The following is a 19,931-nucleotide window of genomic DNA, read 5'->3' on the forward strand; positions in this document are numbered from 1 at the left end:
AACAAATGGGTGACTCTTGAGTGACCAGGAGGGGAATGAATCTCAAAAGAACTTCAAGAAATGAGGAGATGGGGCCTGCAATGCTCCCCGCAGGGGCAGATGTGACACGACATCCACAGCAGTGAGGACTAGGGAGATCTGGAGTCAGGATGGCAGGGTTGGGGGCTGGGCCTGGGTCCTTACAATGTGCAGCTGCAGGTAGTCCCCGAGGCCAGAGGCGCTGTCCACTCGCACTAGCACAGCGCTCCGCTGGTGGGTGCTGAAGCCCACGGCCAGGCGGTCCATCCTCGTGCTGGGCCGGTCATTGGGGGGCCATGTGTAGGTGATGAGCGCTCCCCCCTTCCCAAAGATGTAGGTGGTCCCAGCTGCAGAGAGAAGGAAATGGAGAGGAAATGTCAGTGGATCCTTGCGATTGGTAAGGCACAAGGCTTCAACTATGAAGCCCGCAGAAGCCACCAACCCATAATTCCAGGTGAGAGCTTGTGCATGTACATGTATACAGACAGATGTAGCGGCCTCATCAAGAATCCCAGCTTTAATTACAGCCATACAGGTAACACAGAGAGTGCGACCAGAGAAAGACTTCAAAAAACCCACACATCAAGAATGCCCTGTGCGCCGGGTGTTGGCGGCACATGCTTTTAATCCCAGCACTTGGGAGACAGAGGCAGGCAGATCTCTTCGAGTTGGAGGCCAGCTTGGTCTACAAAGCTACACAGAGAAACCCTGCCTCGGAAAGAAGAGGAAGAGGACTGCCCTGTGCAGGAAGGACCTGGGGCCTGCTTTTGACCAGCTCGACTTCTCCCAAGTGCTTCTTTGGGACCAGAGCCGAGCAGCAATGAGGCAAGAGGGAGCCTCAAGTGACGGCATGGAGATGAGCAGGGCTGTGGGCAGCTGTGACTCACGGCTCATCTCTGGCATTTGGCCAGTGCCAGCCCCTTAGTCCTCTCCCAGTCCCCTGGGAGTCTTCCTGGTTTGTCCACCCTCAGGCAAGGGTACCTGGGCACCAAAGCCCAGAGGCCTGGAATTCTGCCCAGAAAGGAGGAGGCAAAGGGGGGAGGGGATGGGGAGAGTTGACAGCCAGAGGAGGAAGGAGGCAGAGAGACAGATGGACAGAGAAGGACAGAGAGGGATGTAGGTGAGAGAAGCCGGAGAGTGGGAGCCCGAGATGTAGGCTCCCTCTCCCAACCCTCCCCCACCCCACCCTCTCTCTTCTCCCTCTCTTCTTCGCCATCCGGCTGCTGGGGGCGGGTGTGAGGTCCCTAACGATCTCAGCCCCAAAATAAACCCCATTAGTCGCCATGTTCCCTCCTGCGGCTGACTGAGTTCCCTGGGGGTGGAGGTGGGAGTGGGGGGGCTGGTCACCCAGTTTCCGGGAAGGGAGCCTCATCTGGGAGGCCTGGAGGACCAGACTCTTGGACCTGAAGGAAGGGAAAGGGAGAAACTCATCTTGCATTCTTTAGGACACAAACAGAGCAGATGAGATTCATAAAATGCTTGATTAAATCATTAGCTACTAATGACTCCTCTCAAGGCACTTCTTGGGGTGGGGAGAGGGGTTCAAGGGAAGACTTAGCCAGTGAAGATGAAGGAAAGACCCAAAGGGGACCCAGGGACGGAAGCCCGGAGCAGAACGGTGGTGAATACAGGTGGAGAACTGTGGTCTGGGGGAGAGCAGGGACCTGGGGGTCTCCCACCTAGCAGCCCCCTTGTAGTCCAGGCAGTCAGGTGAGATGGGATCCATCCTAGGGACTCGAGGTCCCCATATGAGAAGTGATTTCTGAGTGCCTTGGAGAGGGTTGGGGGACTGGGAAGGGAAGCTGCAGGCTGGCGTCAGAGTAGGGAGACTACAGCCAGGCAAAGAATCAGTCCCTGCTGTCCCCAGAGCACCCACCTTGTCTTCCACCTCCCTGATGGAACAGAGTGGAAACGGGCTCCAGGGGCAGAGCAGACAGGAAAAACCACAGGGTATCTAAAATGCAGACTGTAGTTTGGAAAGCACTCCAGCAGACAGAAGGAAACCAGCTCTTCCCTGCAGGCTTAGGTGTCCCCCAGCCTCGGGCCCTAGGGGCACAGTGGGAAAGGGTGGGCCTTCAGGGTGAGTTCCAAGTTTAGAGTAGAGAGCCAGTTCCAGCGAGGGGCGTAGAGTGAACATCACCTCTATACCCAGTGCAGGTTGCCTGCCTGCCTAGAAGGGACTGGGCCTGGAGGCCAGAGCCAAGCAGCAATGCCTCAGCCGGCACAGTCTCTCAGCTCCCAACACTGCAGCACTCCAGAAAATCGGCTGTTTCCATGACAACCATAATACCCAGGGTCCTCCCTCTACCCTCCACTCACAAGCTGCATGTAGAATTTGCGCGGGGGTTGGGGGGGGTGACACGTCGACGACGACACAGAGATGCTGACCTTCCTCTACACATTCCCTGACCCCTGAACGCCAGGATCTCCCAGGGAGAGGAGGGCTTCTTGGTCCTCTCACACCAGGGAAAGACACCAGACTCACACATTTGCGTGGAGTCTACCCCTAAACCCACCAGGTCTAAGGAGGAGGCCCTTCGTGCAGGCTTTCCTGCTGGATGCCACACAGCATGCTCAACACCATGGACAGCGCTGTGCCTGCGCCGAGAGCGCCCGAACAGCAGCAAGCCCGCAGCTGGCTGGCTGGGTTAGACGTGGAGAGAGGTCTGAGATGCGTGCCCACAACCCAAATCCCAGGCCTTACAAGCAGACGCAGCTCCAAGTGACACACACCTAGACCCTACACCCACGCGCGGGCGGCGACGCTCCCAACTGCACACAAAGCCCCAGCCCAGAGAAGCAGACTCCACCACAGGAATCGCGGCAGCCGAGGAAGCATGGCGGTAAACGCACAAAGGCAGGCCTCCGCGGGCGGCCAAGGGCAGGGGCCGGCGAGGTGCGGATGGGCGCCTACGTCCCAGCCCTCCCACTCCCCAGCCCCGGCCTCCCCCAGGATTTATGATCCAGCTGTTCCCATACTGCAGACAGTTTACTGTGCTGGGCGGACCTGTTAAAGCCGAAGGGCGTTTATTATACTGTGGAGAGAACCAGGTTGGAGAGACACTTCTTGGGCAGAAGAGGGAAAGGATGAATGGTTTATTGGGCTGGGGCTGCAGTAATCACCCTAGGGAGACGTTTCACTCCCCAGCACCACGAATTCCGCACGGGCGGGGACAGAGGGCTTGGCTTAAAGAGGAGGTCGGGTGCGGGAGGCGTGGCTTCTGCCAAGTCCCGCCCCTCCGGCCCACGCTCGGGAGGCGCTTCCCGCGGCTCAATCAGGCAAGCAAACTGTCCCTGGCCCTGCCCCGGACTCCCCCTAGAAGGCACGGCAGCCTTAGTGCCCAGGACAGCACTCCACGCCTGTAACTTTTGACCGCATCCAGCAAGGACTTGAGAAGCAAAGGTCCCTAAGGCAAACCCCAGTGTTGCCCAAGGCTGGTGTCAACCAGTTGTTCTTTTCCATTCTGGGAAATAGGGAGCTGACTGTGCATAGCATGCTGACCAGTTCCACACCGCTGAAGCCCACAGCATCAGAGTTTCTAATCAGGCATAAGGTGTCACAGGCTCAAGATTGGCACCTTCTGCCCTCATCCAACATAGTTTCCTCAATGCCTCCTAGACCCAGAAATCCACAGAGCCATAAAATACTAGAAATGATCATATAGTCAACACCACACACACACACACACACACACCTACACTCTAGTGAGAAAACAACCAACCATTAGCAATGGTTAGGGAACCCAGACTCACAGCAGTCCTTCAATGTAAAAAACAAAACAAAACAAAAAAAATGCCCATGCAGTCATGCCCCAGGGCTAAAAGTACATGTGCAGCCGCTCTATCTGGCAATGCCTCAGTAGCAACAGAAGCTATAACAAAAGCCTTCTGGAAGATCTAAAATGGCCAGGGCTCCTGTGTAACCCAGAAAAGCCTGTATCTTAGCTGTTCTGTCACCAACAAATATTCCCAGGAGAACCACTACAACCAGGGGGTAGGGATTTTGCGCAGGCCCAGACCCCTGAACTGACCTCTCTCTTGATCTACATACCTCCTCAGCTTTTAATTTAATTCCTGGCCATATACCATTCAGTCAGAAATCCAAGCTGACATACCCATCCCCAGAATCAACATACATGATAGTCCCCTTTATGCTGGAAGCTACTGATCCAGAGATGAGCTGGGATTGAGTCTTTACTGGCTCTTGGGAGAACCAGGAAGGAACTGAGAGCTCACCAAGGATTCAGAAGCCAGGACTTGGACAAAGGAGTCTATGACCAGAGATATCACCTCCTTCATTCATTTTAAGTCCCAGTGGTCTCCCCATATCCCACAGTGACATCAGGTGCAGAAGTGTCAACAGACTTTGGCAGGTGGGTAGGGACATTATGTAACAAGGGTGGCTGGGGGATGGGAGGGAAAGTGAGGAAGCAGTGAGAAGGAGGAAAGGCCAGGAGAGACTCAGTGGAGAAGCAGAGAAGCCGGTGTCCTCACACTAGGGAACCTTGGAGCAGGAGGAAACCTGCCTTCAACCCAGAGAGGGGTCCCAAGGGAAGCTGGTTCTCTCTTCTCCCCCATAGTTAACATGAACAGAGATGGGGTCAGTCGTGACAGAATGCTTCCTCCTCTTCCTCTTCCTCTGCTTTCCTCAGCCCCTTCCTTCCTCCCTGAACCCTTCACAGCCTCCCCGCTACCTCCATCAGTGTCCCAGGCTCCCCTCCATCTCATCCCCTCTGCTCCGAGAGGAGGCTCAGGCAATGCTCATGCCAGCATGATGCGGTTCTTTCAGATCCCACTATCTTGACCTGCACCCCTGTAGCATCAGGGGCTGTGAGGAGAACCTTCCGGGACCTAGAACTGTGGAGGGATAAAGCATCCTGCACAATCCTGAAAAACCTACACTCCTGTGCCCTCCCTCTGCCGGGCTCCAGCTCCTTGCGAGCTCCTGGGCCCTCCTCCCCACCCGCCGTCATCCCCAGCCAGCACCTCTCTCTTTTACCTCCTCTTTCATATCTGCTCTTCACCTCACAGGGCACCCTCCATTGAGCCTGTCCCCTTCCTACCTCACTCTTTACGCCTCCCAGCATCCCCTAGAATGACCATGCTCCGTCTGAGCCTTTGGGAGCAACACTGGGCCTGAGGAAAGCCGGAAGAGAACAATGAGGAGGACAGGGGGCAGATGAAGAGGCCAAGAGACATCCTGAGGAGGCAGAGTTGAGACTAGGAGCATGGTGTGGGGCGACGGGGTAGGAGAAGAGAAACTGGGGAGTACAGCATGGGGCAGGGATGGCAGTTGGGACAAGGGTTAGAGAGGGGAGACTAAAGGAACATAGGTGCTGTCAGAAGAGACTGCTCCTGGGGAATGGGTGAAACATATTGGGGGGGTTGAGAGACCGGGTATGACACGGGACACAGAGATCAGGAAGCTTCTTGCAGGCAAAGAACGACTCTGGGAAAACAGGGGCCATGCAGAAGCGGGAGGCAGCGAGGGTCATGGATGGGACAGGACAGCAGGGTGGGTAAAGAAGATGGCAGAGGAACAGAACTGGAGACAGCATGAAAGGTGATGCAGTCAGAAACGAGGAGCCATGAGGGACTAGGACCGGAGCACATGGGCTGGGAGTACTAAGAAGGGGGCCGCGCTGCACACTGGGAGAGCCGGTGAGGGCAGGAGAGGCCATTAGTGCCCAGGCCACAGGGCGCAGAGACGGAGAGGAGTGTCCAGAAGTGCAAGTGACCGGGCTGCAGACACGGGAAACGTCGGAGGGATGAGAAGGGAGCCCCAAACGAAAGGTGACGAGGTGTGGAGATGGGGGCCCAACAGGCACAATGTGAGATGAGAGGGCCGGAGACAGGGGTGATGGGGCTCACTGAAGGACCAGTGCAGAGAGATGGGGCCTGGGGTGCAGGACAGAGCAGGGACAGGTAAGCTAAAACGGGAGCTGACAGGGTCTCGAGGATGGGGTGACAGGGTCTCTAGGATGGGGTGACAGGGTCTCTAGGATGGGGTGACAGGGTCTCTAGGATGGGGGTGACAGGGTCTCTAGGATGGGGTGACAGGGTCTCTAGGATGGGGTGACAGGGTCTCTAGGATGGGGGTGACAGGGTCTCTAGGATGGGGTGACAGGGTCTCTAGGATGGGGGTGACAGGGTCTCTAGGATGGGGTGACAGGGTCTCTAGGATGGGGTCCTGAAACAAAAGCCGTGGGAGCGGCTGTGGAGTGAAACGTGTAGCAGGTGTGGCAGGAAATGGGGCACCCAACATAGATGGTGCTGGGCACAATAATGGAAAGTGACGGGCTCATAGAGTCTGAGGGACAGAGACAGGAGTGACAGGTACAGAGTTGGGAAGAGATGGCCGATTGATGATCCTGGGGGAAGGGACTCAGACATGAAGAAATGAAGGCCTGACACTTGACACGGGAGAGTGTGGAAACGAGAGAGGATGAAAGCCAGAGTGGAAAGTAATGGGTTCAGAGGGAAGGCTTGGAGACACAAGGTTGTGAGGACCGCGGTGGCAATGAAAATGAGTGGATGGTCACAGGGCTGACCCGAGAGGGGAGAGCACAGAGGGGCTAGGCTCCGGAGGTGACACACTGAGGGTCACAGGGAGAAGCAGAGCAGAGTGAGGAATAAGGGTAGGTAGTTACCAAAGATGGGGGCAACGGGGGCGCAGGTGATGGGGCATTAGCCTGAGGGATTGTTTGAGAGGTGGTGGCGAAAGGGAAGGTTGCCAGGTAGACAGGGGTGGAAGGAAGGGGGTAACAGACCAGCTACGGGAAGGTGAGGCAGAGGTGGAGGGAGACAGATGACTAGAACAAGGATGGAGGTGATGGGAGAGAGGCTCAAGGAGAGCGCAGGGAAAGGATGGAAGGGCAGACAGGCCATGGGGCTCTGGGAAGGAGGAGGCTAACAAAGCACACAGGGAGAAGGAGGTCCAGGTGAAGCTGGGAAGCAGTGAGGAAGGGGATGAGGGTGAGCCAGAGGAATGGGGAGACGGAGGTGAGGGTGGGGCTGGCGCGGTGGGAGCTGGAGACGGGAGGTGAAGGGACTCCACCGCAAAGCCCGGCTCCACGAGCCTACCGGCGGGGTGCGGCCCTCGGGGCTGCCGGAGCCTGGGCGGCGCGCCCGAGACCCCCGAGCCAGTCAGCTGGCGTCTGGACGCCACTTACCGTGCCCGCTGCGGGTGAGGAAGGGCATGCGGTTGATGGCGATGGGCACGGTGCCGTGCTTGCTGTGGAAGTGGTGGACGTGGTGGGTGGTGCTGAGGCTGGACGAGACCCGGGCCCCCTCGGTCGCCCCCAGCAGCAGCAGCAGCCCCAGCAGAAGCGGCAGCAGCAACGGCGGCGGTGGCGGCGGCGGCGGCAGGGGCCCGGCCAGGGCGGGGGGGCGGCGCGGGCACCCCCCCTGCCCGCTTCCCCCGGGGGGCATCTCGGCCCGGGGGCGGCCACCTCACAGCCCCATGGCCGGGGGCGGGGACGCGGGGCTGCGCGGCCCCGCGAAGCCCCCCTCCGGCTGCTAGCTCCGGGAGGGGGGTAGGGATGAAGCGAAGGAAAACCAGAGCCGGAGCCTCAGTCCGGAGCCAAGCAAATCAACTGGATCCCGCCGGGGAATCTGGGGTGCGCGCAGCGGGAAGGCCAAGGTCCGGGGCGCCTGGGTCCATCGCGGGCGGCTAGGGGTCCCCCCTCAGGTTGGGGCCGGGCCGGCGCAGAGGAGGACCGTCAGCGCCCAGCGGGTGGGGGCATGGTGCTGGGGAGGGGACGGTAGGGAAATCCTGCAGAAAAACCCAGCGGGGCGGGAGGTGGGGTGCGCAGAAGGAACCGAGGCCCGGCTCCCCCGAAAGCCCCAGCACCGCGGAACCGACCCGGCGTCGCTGCCGCCCGACGGAGGCCAGGGAAGGAAGGAGGGAGCGGCCGGGGGAGGGGGGCGGGAGGAGGGGGAGGGAAGCAAATCCGGGTGATGGGGGTGAGGGGAGAGGCGAGGAGGGGAGAGGAGAAGAGGGGAGCGGGGCCAAGCAGAGGAAAGGCGCGAGCCTGCGAGATTCCGGCCGAGAGATGGAGGCAGCGGAGTGTTGCTGCAGAGGCTGAGAGGGCTGGAAGGGAGAGGGAGGGAGGGACAGAGAAAGGGAGGGAGGGACAGAGGGAAGGAAGGGAGGGGAGGGGAAGCGCAGGAGGAGGGGGGGCAGGGCGTAGGGACCCGAGCGGCTCCCGATCTGCGGGCGGCGCTGGGCAGCTCCGCGGCGTGGCACCTGGCTAGCCCGCTCAGCGCTCGCCTCTCCTATGCACGCACCCCACCCCTCCCCCGCGCTCGGGAGCGCGCTTTCCACCATCACCATCACCACCACTGCCACCCCCCTCCTGGAGAAGGGGCCCTGCTGAATAATTGAACAGGACTGAGGCTTGCAAGAGAAGCAGCTCTCTTCCTCCTCCCTTCCCCTCCCTCCCCTCCCCCATCTGGACAAGCCCCAAAAGTGCTTGCTGGTCCAGCACCCAGAGATGTGGCCACAGCCCTCTTCGGCACCCCTTGGAACACATGTGCACGCTGGGTTGTGGACAAGCTAGGGTAGGAAAACACCCACGCGTCCCTATAGGCACCAGTGTGCCGGAGGCACACAGTTCAGACACATATAGGCATGTGTGTGATCAGATACTGGCATACCAAATGCTTACAGGGGCATATGTACACAGATACACATACATGTTTGATTGTAGGCGATGAACGGCCAACATACACTCCCAACCCCCTTGAAACTCACACTCAGAGACAATCATCCATACTCCTAAAAACAACCTATCCAAAGGCACTGGATAGTCACACACACACACACACACACACACACACACACACACACACACACCTGCCAAGGTGCTTACCTACCCCTGCACAAGGCCCTTGTCCTTTCCTCCAGCTCTCCCTCCTCCCTTCCCCACTTCTCCCTCCCCTAGTCTCTGCCCCTAGTTCCCCAGGGTTCTCCCAGACACTTGTCTGGAAGGACAAAACCTTGTGGGTCCATTTACATCCAGCCGAAGAAACCATTTCTCTCTTAGGAGGCATCCTTACACCCTTACTCTGGGATCTGCTCTCCAAACTTGGGGTGCACTAGGAAGTGTTTGTCATGGCCCCAGAGACACAATATAAAATAAAATATGAAATCCCTTCCTCCCATTCGGATGCAGCCTTCACACTCACATCATCCTGTTTGGACAAGAGGGAGTGCAGTTCAGGAGGCAGATGAGGAAAAGGTTAGGATGCACAGGGGACCCTGGACTGAGGACAGGGGGCAGATGAGCAGAAAGGAAAGGTGGATGGAAGAGGAGGGGGTGGGGAAAGTGGCTCCTACTTATTGATTCCAGATTCCATTTTGGTGCAGAATTGTCATGGTGCTCTCTGAGCTCATGGGTACAGTCAAAACCAGGACAAGCCAGGCTGGGACCTAATGTCTAGAATTCCAACACTTGTTGGGCTCATGCAAAAAAACTGCCACAAGCTAGAGTCCAGCCTGGGGTACATATTGAGACTCTTTTTCAGAGAGAGAGAGAGAGAGAGAGAGAGAGAGAGAGAGAGAGAGAGAGAGAGAGAGAGAGAGAGAGAGAGAGAGAGCGAGAGAGAGAGAGAGAGAGAGAGAGAGAGAGAGAGAGCTACCACGCTCAGGACAGCACCTGTGCTGCTGCAATCACTTTCCCAGCTGGCTGGATGGGGTGAGGGGTTATCTACACACACCACACCCTTAGAAAGTAGAGACCAATCCCTGGGTGTACCCAAGAGGAGACTTCAAGCGGTGCATAGCCCCACAAGAGAGAAGGGACGGTAGGGTGGGGCTCCAGGAGGTCCTGTCCATCTGCCCATTCTCTCCCACCCTCGGGCCCCTGGCTCTGGAGTACAGACTGACACAGCTCCAAGCAGGCAGAAAATTTATGGCCCCACAGGAAGAGAGAGAGGAGAGGAAGGGAAACCGCCTAGAGGCCAATCAATATTGGTGAGTGGGAACTGGAGAGAGGTGCTGGGGGTGTTGGAGAGACAGAAGGTAAGGAAAAAGAGAGAGATGGAGGTGTGCAGGAGATCAATAGAGGTTACAGGAGAGGTAGAGAAGCAGCCATGGCGAGAGACTCACTGCCTGGGAAAGACAAGGAACTGCCCCAGACAGCAGGAGCCCAGGGGCCTTGGTGTGCCCATTGCTCTCCTCTCTTCTCTCATTGAACAGTCCTGTCTCCATTCTCTTGTCTTGCTTCTCTGATTGATCTTTTTTCTCTTGATCTGCCAGAGTTGACTCCTGAGAGCTCCCCCAAGCCCCTCATGACACAGATGGAGTAACTGAGGTAAAAGGCACAAAGAGGTTATCCTGAAGGTCAGGCCTCTCTTTCTCCTAGTCCGGCTTCATCCAGACATCTGTGAACACCCTCAGAGGTGTTCTGCCCAAAATCTCTTCACTCTTCTCTGTGTGATAGTGTACACCTGTGCAGGGCTCCAAGACGCAGACATGGAGCTGGCATGGAACACCAGACAGAGAGGCTCCAGGAGAAAGGGAGCATGGCTGATTCCTACCTAGTTTCCAGCAGGCACTGGCTACTTCAGAACAACACCGAGCCAGCAGGTACTGGCTACTTCAGAACAACACCGAGCCCCCTGGGGGCTCCAGGCTTCACCCGCCTTTTCTTGTTGTGTGTTTTATTTTGGGGGGTGTTGTTGTTTTGTTGTTGTTTTGGTTTGGTTTGGTTTTTTGTTTTTCGAGACAGGGTTTCTCTGTGTAGCTTTGGAGGCTGTCCTGGATCCCACTCTGTAGACCAGGCTGGCCTCGAACTCACAGAGATCCACCTGCCTCTGCCTCCCAAGTGCTGGGATTAAAGGCGTGCACCACCACCGCCTGGCTCTCCCACCTCTTCTTTAGTTCCACAGCTTTGCTCAGGCAATGCCACCGGATACACAGACAGGTGCTTGGAATGATGACACTTCCCAGCGTGAGGCTGGCCCCTCAGCTCTGGTGTCCTCTTCTCTACCAACCTAAAACCTAGAGAACATTCTCTAATTGCCCAAAGGTGGGACAATTCTCTAGGCACATTCTCTGCCTCCAGCTCTAGGCCCTTTCCTGAAGCACAATAGTGAACATGAACAGCCATACTTAGCCCAGATTCCCTATATCCTGAGCAAGAAAAACCAGCATGGGTATCACTGACCTTCCCAGAATCCATGTACAGTAGGAGTAACCATCATGGTCAAGGGACCCAGGTTCTAGCAGAACTTAACCACTAACCCCTGTGACTGGAGGGTTGGTGAAGGATTGAATGTGAGGGCTTTGCAGGTGGGGAGGCTTAGGGTGAGCAGGTCTGTGCCAGCTGAAGCCAAGTAGAACACACAGCAGGGCCGAGGTGCTCCTGAGCTGGCTGGGAGGTTTAGGGAGGCACACAGGACAAACTGGTCAGATGAAACTCCCACGGGACAGAGCTGGGACTGCAGGCCACACCAGAGGACCAGGAAATGTGGCAGGGGTGGGGGGAGGGACTGGACATTTTACCAAAGGAAAAACCAACAGCCACCAAGAGCCTCATCCCCTGGCATGGCTCAGGACTCCCATCAGATGATGCAGATCCAGATGGGTGGCGAGGAGACGGGCAGGAGGTCTTCCCTGGGCTGTAACTACCTCCAGGCATCTCCAGGCCCCTGTTGGCTCACTTCCACTTCATGTTTGAAAAGCAGGGAAGCTTTATCCTCCTGTGCATATTCTGGGGGGCTTTATTCTCCTGTGCATATGTTGGGGGGTCTTTTCTGATATCACTTTGCTTATCTACACACCCCAACTCCAATCATCAGAAAGGGCAAAGCCCCTGCACCCCTCCATGCTCCTATGTCTGACCCAGCTGTCCTCCCTCTGCCAAGCTGTAACCAGCTGATGGCCACCAACCACTGGGGACTAGAAAGTGCTGCCAAGGGAGGGACCTCAGCAAGATAGCAAGGGAGGACACTAGGGACTGACTTTGTGGCTCAAAGGGACAACCTGCAGTTGGGAATCTTGAGTTGGAGAGAGAAAGGGGGAACCGCAGGGCCTATATCTAAAGAAATCAAATGTCCTACCAGCTCAGAACCAGGACAGGCCACCTGCCCATAGATGGCTCCAGAGACTCGGGCAGCAGTGAGGGCCAGCAACCACTAGCCCTGCAGTCTCTGTGGTGATGGAGCAGAAGGAAGCAAATCCCCTCTTTCCTCCCTCCCAGGCATTTCCTGTGGCTGGGGTTAGGGGTAGAAACTCCCAGGAACCAGCCCTGCAGGCACTCACGGTCATTACAGACAGGGCCTCCATAGGAAGTCATGGTACAGTCACAGGTAAAGCCGTCCCACTGCTGCAAGCAGACGCCCTGGTTGGCACAAGACTCTTCGGTGCAGGTGGTGCTGGGGCCTGGAAAGAGCAGGAACGAGAAATGCCCTCGGCTCAGCCACATCCCCAGGGCCTACAGAAGTTCCACAGTCAGGCACAGAGGCTCTGCCCTCGGTCCACCAGACTAAAAGGGTCAGACACTGGACACAGTGCTGGGGTGGGGTAGGGACAGGGACACTCAAAAACTGCTAGGTTTGGGGCTAGGGGCCAGGGTGGAGGACAACAAGGACTGTATGTGACTCATCCCGTCCCTGTCCTCCTTGTCCCAGAGTTCGTGGGACAGGCTTCTTTCTGCAAGACCTGAGAAGCCTCAGGGCCACACCTAACCACACTGCCATACTCACCATCGCAGCCCCTCTCCACCTGCCCGATGCGGTGCAGGGCGTCAGCGATGAGGTCTGGGAGGCGCCCGTTGAGGTCCACGGAGGCCAGGCAGCCCTGAAAGCCATCCCGAGAGGCCACCAACTTGGGCAGGTTGCTGAACATATTCTTGCTCAGGCCACCAATGTACAACTCCCCTGCAAAGGGAATGCTGTCAGCACCCTGCCGCTCGGGTCCGTTCTCCCCTCCCAGGATGGCGGCATCCCACCACTGGATCCTCCCAGACATCTGAAAGGCTCGTGGTGTCCCCACAGACACAGTGGCCTGCAGATTCCCCACCAGCACCACCTCTTCCTCTTCCCGTCCTTTGCCATCTGTCTGCTCCTCTCCCTCAGAAGCCCAGATGCCTACGGTAGTGGGGGTGGGGGGCAGCTGGAGAGACCCACTCCATGCTCCCCCACACGTTTGATTCCAGTTCCGGCCTGTAATCAGGGCCTTTCATGGATGCACAGCCCTACATCCCTTCCACCCCCGCTCTCTCCTTCCCAAAGACTCTGTTTCCCAGAACTGCTGGTCTTTCCCCACTCAGCAGTCTTCTCTCCTCCAAAGTCCCCCTGACAACCGGGGCTCTGGGAAGAAGTCTTCCTTAGAGACGCTTAATTTCCCACGTGAACGCTAATTCTCCTACAAGTCCTGACCAATGTCTAGTGGAGCTTCAGCAGCCCTGGGCATCTTATCTGAAGTCCTGAGTCGGCTGCCAGTCTCATTCTCTGTACCACATCGCCCTCTCCTGGGAGCAAGGAGAATTCACAGCAATGCCATGCAAGCTAGTGTGTCTGGGGGATTCAGGGAGTGAATTCACTGGTCTCTGAAGATCTTCCCCAGGTTTTGACAGTTTGGGTTACATGGACACACATGGGCCCCGCAGAGCTAAGGGACGCTGTAGGCGTGTGCCCAGAGGCAGCACGGATCCAGCTGGCTCTAGACCTGCTGCAGGCCTCATGTCTCCTGTTCCAATGCCCACTCTGTCATCTTCTCTTTCTATTCCCTTCTCCTCCTCTCTTTCTCTCAGCCACTCACTCTGGGGTCTAGCAATGACCACTCAATGACTGCTGTTGAGTCATTGAAGAAGGTGGGACCCTGGTGGGAAACGGCTTGCCCAGTGCTCTATCTAAGGGGGCTTCACAGAGCCCAGTGAGACCCAGGTGAGAAACATCAGCCAGACATAGTGGAGAACAGGAAAGAGGGTTGGGGAAAGGAAGGAAAGGCATCCTTGACCCCTTGCAGTAGGGGTGGGGGTGATCTTTCTGGAGAAGGGGAGCTGGGCTAGGGCTGGCCTTCTCCAGAGCTCCAGCCCCACCTTTGAGATCCAGATTTCGGGCACCATTGGAATGCTGCGTGACAGTGCGGGAGTCAATCTTCAATGTGTGCACATTGCCCGGGTCCCTGGACACCACCACGTTGTGCCACTGGTTGTCATTGACCGGTTTGTCTGAGTTCCCCTTCATCAAAGACGGGCCATTCCCCAGGTCAAATACGTAGTGGATGTACCTGCCCCACAGTAGGGAGGAAACAGAGGGTCAGGTGGGGACCGCTGAGACGCCAGGAGAGGATGAGCTACTGCTGGCAGGGAACGAGGGGCCTGGGACAGAGGAGTGGAGGAAGAGATCCCACAGGAAGGAACAAAGGTTGTGACATGAAGTCTTACCCCAGGGAGGCCACAGACGCACTTGATCTTGAGACCCAAGAGAACTAGACTGAAGGGGGAGTGTGGGTGATACAGCTGGGATCACCCAGAAGCAGAGTCTGAGCTGTCTGGGGGTGCAATCTTCCGGGGCAAGAGAATGACTGGGCTTACTTCTGCCACAGAGAGGCCCGTGGACAGAGAAGGGATGCTACTGGGAACCCTAGCAAGGGAGCAGCTGAGGAGCCAGCAGCCTGCAAGCAGGGTTCGGCTTCTCCATCTTGGCTGAGGAGGAACCCTCCTGGCTGATGACTAGGGATGTGGGTCTTGACCTGAGGTCTGGGTGCCTTGAACATTCCCAATGGCCAGGGCAGCTGTATTTGGACCAGCAAGGGGACATCACCACAATGCCCAGCCCCTCACCCCTTGACCAGCTCGATGACAATGAAGTCATTGCCGTTGCCTGAGTTGAACAGCAGAAGCCCATCGGGGGCTGTGGTCTTGAACTGGAAGAAGAGGTGCATGGAAGCATAGGCTTGGAGAGTGGCCAACGCCAGGTAGCTGCTACGACTCTTGAAGGTGACAGGATCGGCCACAATGGCACGCAGACCAAAACGAGCATTAAGCTCGCAATAGGTGATGTCCCCGTCTTTGCACTGGTCCATGTAGGGCTGACCGTTGAACACCAGCCCACTCAGGTGCCCGATGAAGTTGGAGGGCACCACAGAGATGAACCGCCGCTCTGTCATGATGCCCGTCTCAATGTTGTGGAACTCCAGACGAGTGTGGGCTCCTGCCATCTGTCCTGCTCAGGACATAAGACCAGTATGAGGGAGAGGAACTTAGTGCACAAACACGGGGTCACCTCCGGGATGGGGGCCTTGTGTTCCCAAAAGCACTGTCTCCTCGACACAGTGGGTGTCCTGGGCCAGTGCTAACATCCCACCACTCTGGGAGAAGCTGCAGGAGGGCTAACAAACTTTCACGAAGAGGCTGCCCGTTGGGAGCTGAAATGGTCCCTGGGGTCCAGACCCATCATAATGACTTCCCTAGAAGTAACACCCCAGGCAGGGGTTTAAAACCAAGCACAGGTCACCAGAAATGTGACGGCCACCCTGGGTCCAGGCCACCTACCCTCCACAGTCACGTTATCCACAGACAGCTGCAGGCTCTTGCCACGACGTACGACCCTCACTGTGTGCCACTCATTGTCATTGAGCTTGTGCCCCGCAAAGAGTGTCTCAGGACCTTTACCTGCAGCACCAAGGGGGGGAGTGAGCATGGCACGCGGTCACAGACAGCCTCAGCCAGCCCCCCAGGCACACCCCAAGGGCATGCAGGACATCTTACACCTGGGGTCACGAGCCTAATTCATCCAGGCCTGCCACTGTGTGTGACGGCAAACGATTCCATTTGTATAGAATATGACATGAATGGTGGCCCTGAACACACACACACCTTTCCCTTGTCTCCTAAGGACCTATATTGTGTGACACTAGCAGCTGAATTCTCAAACCTAACACTCTCAACACCACACACCCCCCCCCCCCCCCGAAGAAAGGGCACCTACAGCATCCCCCTCGGCATCCCCTACACAGCACTCAAAGAGCCTGCAAGGCCACAGGCTCGTTCTGTTTCTTGGAAGCTGTGACCATGTATTGACTGTGGAGTTGTTGACAAACATACACATCTGTCAGGTGTTGCTGGGCCTCTGAGCCACCCCTGGGTCCCGAATGCTCAGTCTGCCTGGGGCTCAGGGTGCTGGCCTTAAAAGTCCTCAGGTGTATGCACACACTGTGTCACAGCCACATAAAACAAGGGGCACTGAACACACATCTCTACTTGTGCCTTCCAAGCTCACACACTCTTTAGGTGATCTGACTACAAGATACACCTTGCAGAAACTCTCTGAGACTGAGCACTAGCCCAAGGGCAGAGAGACCTAGGCCTGTCTACATCAGCTCTCCTTCTGATTCCTGAGTTTGACAGGAACTCTGCAGACTCACAGGCAATAAAGCCTAGTCTTTGAGGCGGTCCCAAGTTGCCTTTCCCATGTACCTCGCCTGCCCCCTTGTGGTCACTAGTGGAGACGCATCACTATGTCTCCAGACTTTGTGTTCTTGAAGCAGCTGTCGTTTAGCTCCAGGTTTCTGCTTCCTGCTGCTGACTTGGGAAACAAGGTATCCTGCCGCCCTTTCCCAGAATCCATAAATATCCTTACCAACTACTTCTCCCTGGTTCCGCTTCGTTTTATTCATCGTGCCCTCCACAAGTCCCCATCCCAATCCCATGCCTGCTCCCCTCCCCACACACCTGGCCAATCGCCTCACAAGCCAGTAATAAAACTCTCTCCCCCCTCCCTCCATCCCTTTCAACCTAAACCCAATGCCCAGCCTCCCAGACCCCTCGGGTCTCTGCAGAAGAAGAGGGAAGCCACTTACTAGGTGCGCAGCCGACGCGCAGGCAGTCTGGGGGGGCCATGGGGTGGGCAGAGGGGGAGGGAGGAAAAAAAGGCAAAACAAGGTTTTTGGTTTTTTTTTTTTACATCCTTCACAGGGAGGGTTATCTGCAGGCAGGGGTTCCCTCCAGGGCCACTTTCTGGGGACCACGCGTGCCCAGGTGCCCTTTCCCCTTCCTCAGTTGGACCCTTGAGGGCTTCAACCCTCCCCAAAGCCAAGAGGCAGGGCAGTCAGGTTGTGGGAAGAGGGCTTGCGCTCCCCTTTCTGAGGGTCCCAGGCCTCTCGTGTCTGAGGGAGACGGGCACCTCGGGAATCCCAGCCGTACAGGGGAATGCCAGGGGATGAAGGCTTGGCCTATCCCACGTCTACCCAATCCCTGGGAGGGAAAGGGTAGGGAAGGCCAGGGGCCCTGCATCCCCTGCTCTGGGATGACACCCTGCTTAGAGCTCAGGTATGACATGTCACTCCTGAAGCTCTGAGCTCAAAAGAGGGGTGTGTCCCAGGGCCCCTTCCTAAGGCCATATACCTCCCAAAGCCCCAGAGGCTGGCACCACCCCTACAGGAACCTTCATTCTACCTGTCCCTACCTTGGGGGCACAAAGCTACCACTAGGAGCCAAAGTACTCCTCCGCCCTGAAGAACTAATATTTTGTCAGTTTTCCTAAAGGGGAGCGAAGGCCTCAGATGGGGACACCAAAATCGGCAAAATGTGACTTCTAGACCCAATGCAAGTCACTGGCAAGCAAAGGCCTCCAATCCTGCCCCGGCCTGGCATTGCTGTCCCCCAGTTTCACGTTTGGAAGGGTCTCTCATGGTTAGAAAACCCAGATTTAGACAAACACAACACCCCAGAGCTCTCAGAGCCTCTGATCAACCCTTTGGTTGGTGGGAGTCGGTCAGCTCTTTCAAAGGGACAGAGCCCTGGGTCGTTTGAGTTCTAGTACGCCCTTAGGGTGCCACACCCCTTAATGAACTCAAAACCTGGCCAGGCTGGAGAGATGGGCCTACCTGGGGCTGAGGCAGGAGAATTGGGTTCTCACCTCAGTTCTACAGAAACCTACTATGTGACTTCAGGCACATCCCTCTGAGCCTGAGAGGCTAAGGGCAGGTTGAGGGCGTACCTTGGTGCGGCCCTAGTCTTTCTGGGAACAGGCTCTAACCCTACTTAAAAGTGGTGCCCTGGCTTCCTGTGGGTACTCCACGAACACATTCTACCCATGTGCCCGGCAGCCCAGGATGCAATTGGCATCCGTTGGGCCAGGGAAGGTTCCTGCAGTGGTGGTGAACAGATACCCCCTGTGGTTCTGAGGGTCATGAGCCCCTTGGGCAGTACAGCTGAGCTCCACACGCGTTATCAACCACAGCAGAGTGGGAAGAGCAGCAGGGACCCAGAGCCACAGCCTGGGCACCAAGGGAACAGCACAAGGTCAAAGGGTAGACACGAGAGGAAGTGAGCGGTCACAGTGAGGGGAAGGAGGCTGAGTAGGGAAAGAGAAAAGAGGAACCAGGAACAGAGGGAGGGAGGCTGGTCAGAATGACGGGAGGGTGCCAGGCCCTGGAGTCAGGTCCCAGGGGCTCTCTCCAAGCCAGCAGAGTCTTCACCAATGAAGGGTCCAAAAAAGAAAAAGGGGCTGGAAGGGCAGGTCAGTCTCCTGTAAGGGAGCAGGTCCCAGCAAAGAGCTTGACTTTCCCATCCCGAGGACAGGGTACAGCAGGGCTGTCAGGGGGTCCATCTGTCCAGAGAAGAGGTGACATTCCAGCCTACTCTGCAGTGATGCCTCTTGAAGATGAGTATGGGGGAGCAGGCCCCTCCCAAAGGAAAGCGGGGAGAGTGGGCTGGAGAAAACAGCTCTTCCGTACATATTCCCCAAAATGCCGTTCAGAGAGTGATAACCAGCAACCTATTAGTCTGCAGCCAGAGCCTCAGCAGAGAATGGATGGGCACACTCATGTCAGACATGATAGGCATGATGTGTGAACATGGGATGGGACAGATAGGGAGAAAACAGTCTATACAGAGAGGGGTGAAAGGAAAGAGCAAGGTCCCCTGGCTTGGTCTGACTCACTTCTGAGTGAAGTTGGGGTGAAAACATCATCAGCTTCCAGCTCCATGCAAGGAGCTTCAAAAACACAGCCACACCAGCGATGGTGACGCACACATTTAATCCCAGCACGCGGGAGGCAGAGGCAGGTGGGTCTCTGTGAATTGGAGGCCAGCCTGCTCTACAGAAGGAGTGCCAGGACAGACTCCAAAGCTACACAGAGAAACCCTGCCTCAGGAAAAAAAAAAAAAAAGAACAAACGAAAAACACCACAGCCACTTCTCTCAGGAGGCATCGCACAGAGAGGCTGTGCTCGGCCCTGGAGCCGCCTTCACTCAGGCTCCCAGCCTATAGATACGTTCACTGTCTAGCCATGGCCCCAGGAGCTAAAGGGCTCTGGGATGCCATGTGTATCCCTGCTGACGTAAAACATGAACAAGGCTTATGAGGGCAAAACCAGTGAGAACTTAGGAGCACGGGGAAATTTGAGGGCAGGAGGACACTAAGGAGGAAGAGCCCAGTGACCAGCGTGTCGGTGTCAGAGTTGGGCATCTCCGCAAACCACCGACTTCTGAGTAAAGAGCAGGGAGAGCACATGTGCGGGGCTGGAGACGCAGGCCCATTGGAGCCAGACTGAGCCCTTCATGGAGATGTCATGGGCACTCCCTGGGGACAGGCCAGACCTAGGGTAGGCAGCACAGAACAGGCCACACTGCAACAGGACTAAGAATCCAGGAGACACTAGCACCCCTAGGAGCAGAGTCCAGCGTCCCTGCTTAGGGCTTGTGGCTTGCTCAGCGGTAAGATCTGTGGTCCAACTGCTGGGGAAGGCACTCTCCAGTCCGCTGGGTCCCCTGTCTGGAAGGAGATATCGGAGCCTTTCTGGCCCTCTCTTAAGTGACAGCTTCCCCATCCCCAGAGGCCATCACAGAAGCCCCTTCTGCCTGGGTCTCCCCTGATACCTCTGGTCCTTTTTCAGGACTCCTCTGAGAGTCCTTGCCTGGGAGTCTGCTGAACTGTGTGGCCACCCTTGAACCTCT

General features: G+C 56.8%; 1 protein-coding gene across 1 annotated transcript in view; it reads right to left on the bottom strand.

Moving 5' to 3' along the window:
- Nrxn2 (neurexin 2) overlaps nucleotides 1-19,931 on the bottom strand; it is a 116,924-nt gene that overhangs the window by 26,630 nt on the left and 70,363 nt on the right. Inside the window, 7 exon segments of the mRNA XM_005063924.4 lie at nucleotides 184-365; nucleotides 12,287-12,406; nucleotides 12,730-12,903; nucleotides 14,067-14,257; nucleotides 14,814-15,195; nucleotides 15,525-15,644; nucleotides 16,832-16,858. Of these exon segments, the coding sequence (XP_005063981.1) occupies nucleotides 184-365; nucleotides 12,287-12,406; nucleotides 12,730-12,903; nucleotides 14,067-14,257; nucleotides 14,814-15,195; nucleotides 15,525-15,644; nucleotides 16,832-16,858 (1,196 nt within the window).

Source organism: Mesocricetus auratus, unplaced genomic scaffold (assembly GCF_017639785.1).
Source record: "Mesocricetus auratus isolate SY011 unplaced genomic scaffold, BCM_Maur_2.0 Super-Scaffold_4256, whole genome shotgun sequence".
Classification (NCBI taxonomy): Eukaryota; Metazoa; Chordata; class Mammalia; order Rodentia; family Cricetidae; genus Mesocricetus; species Mesocricetus auratus.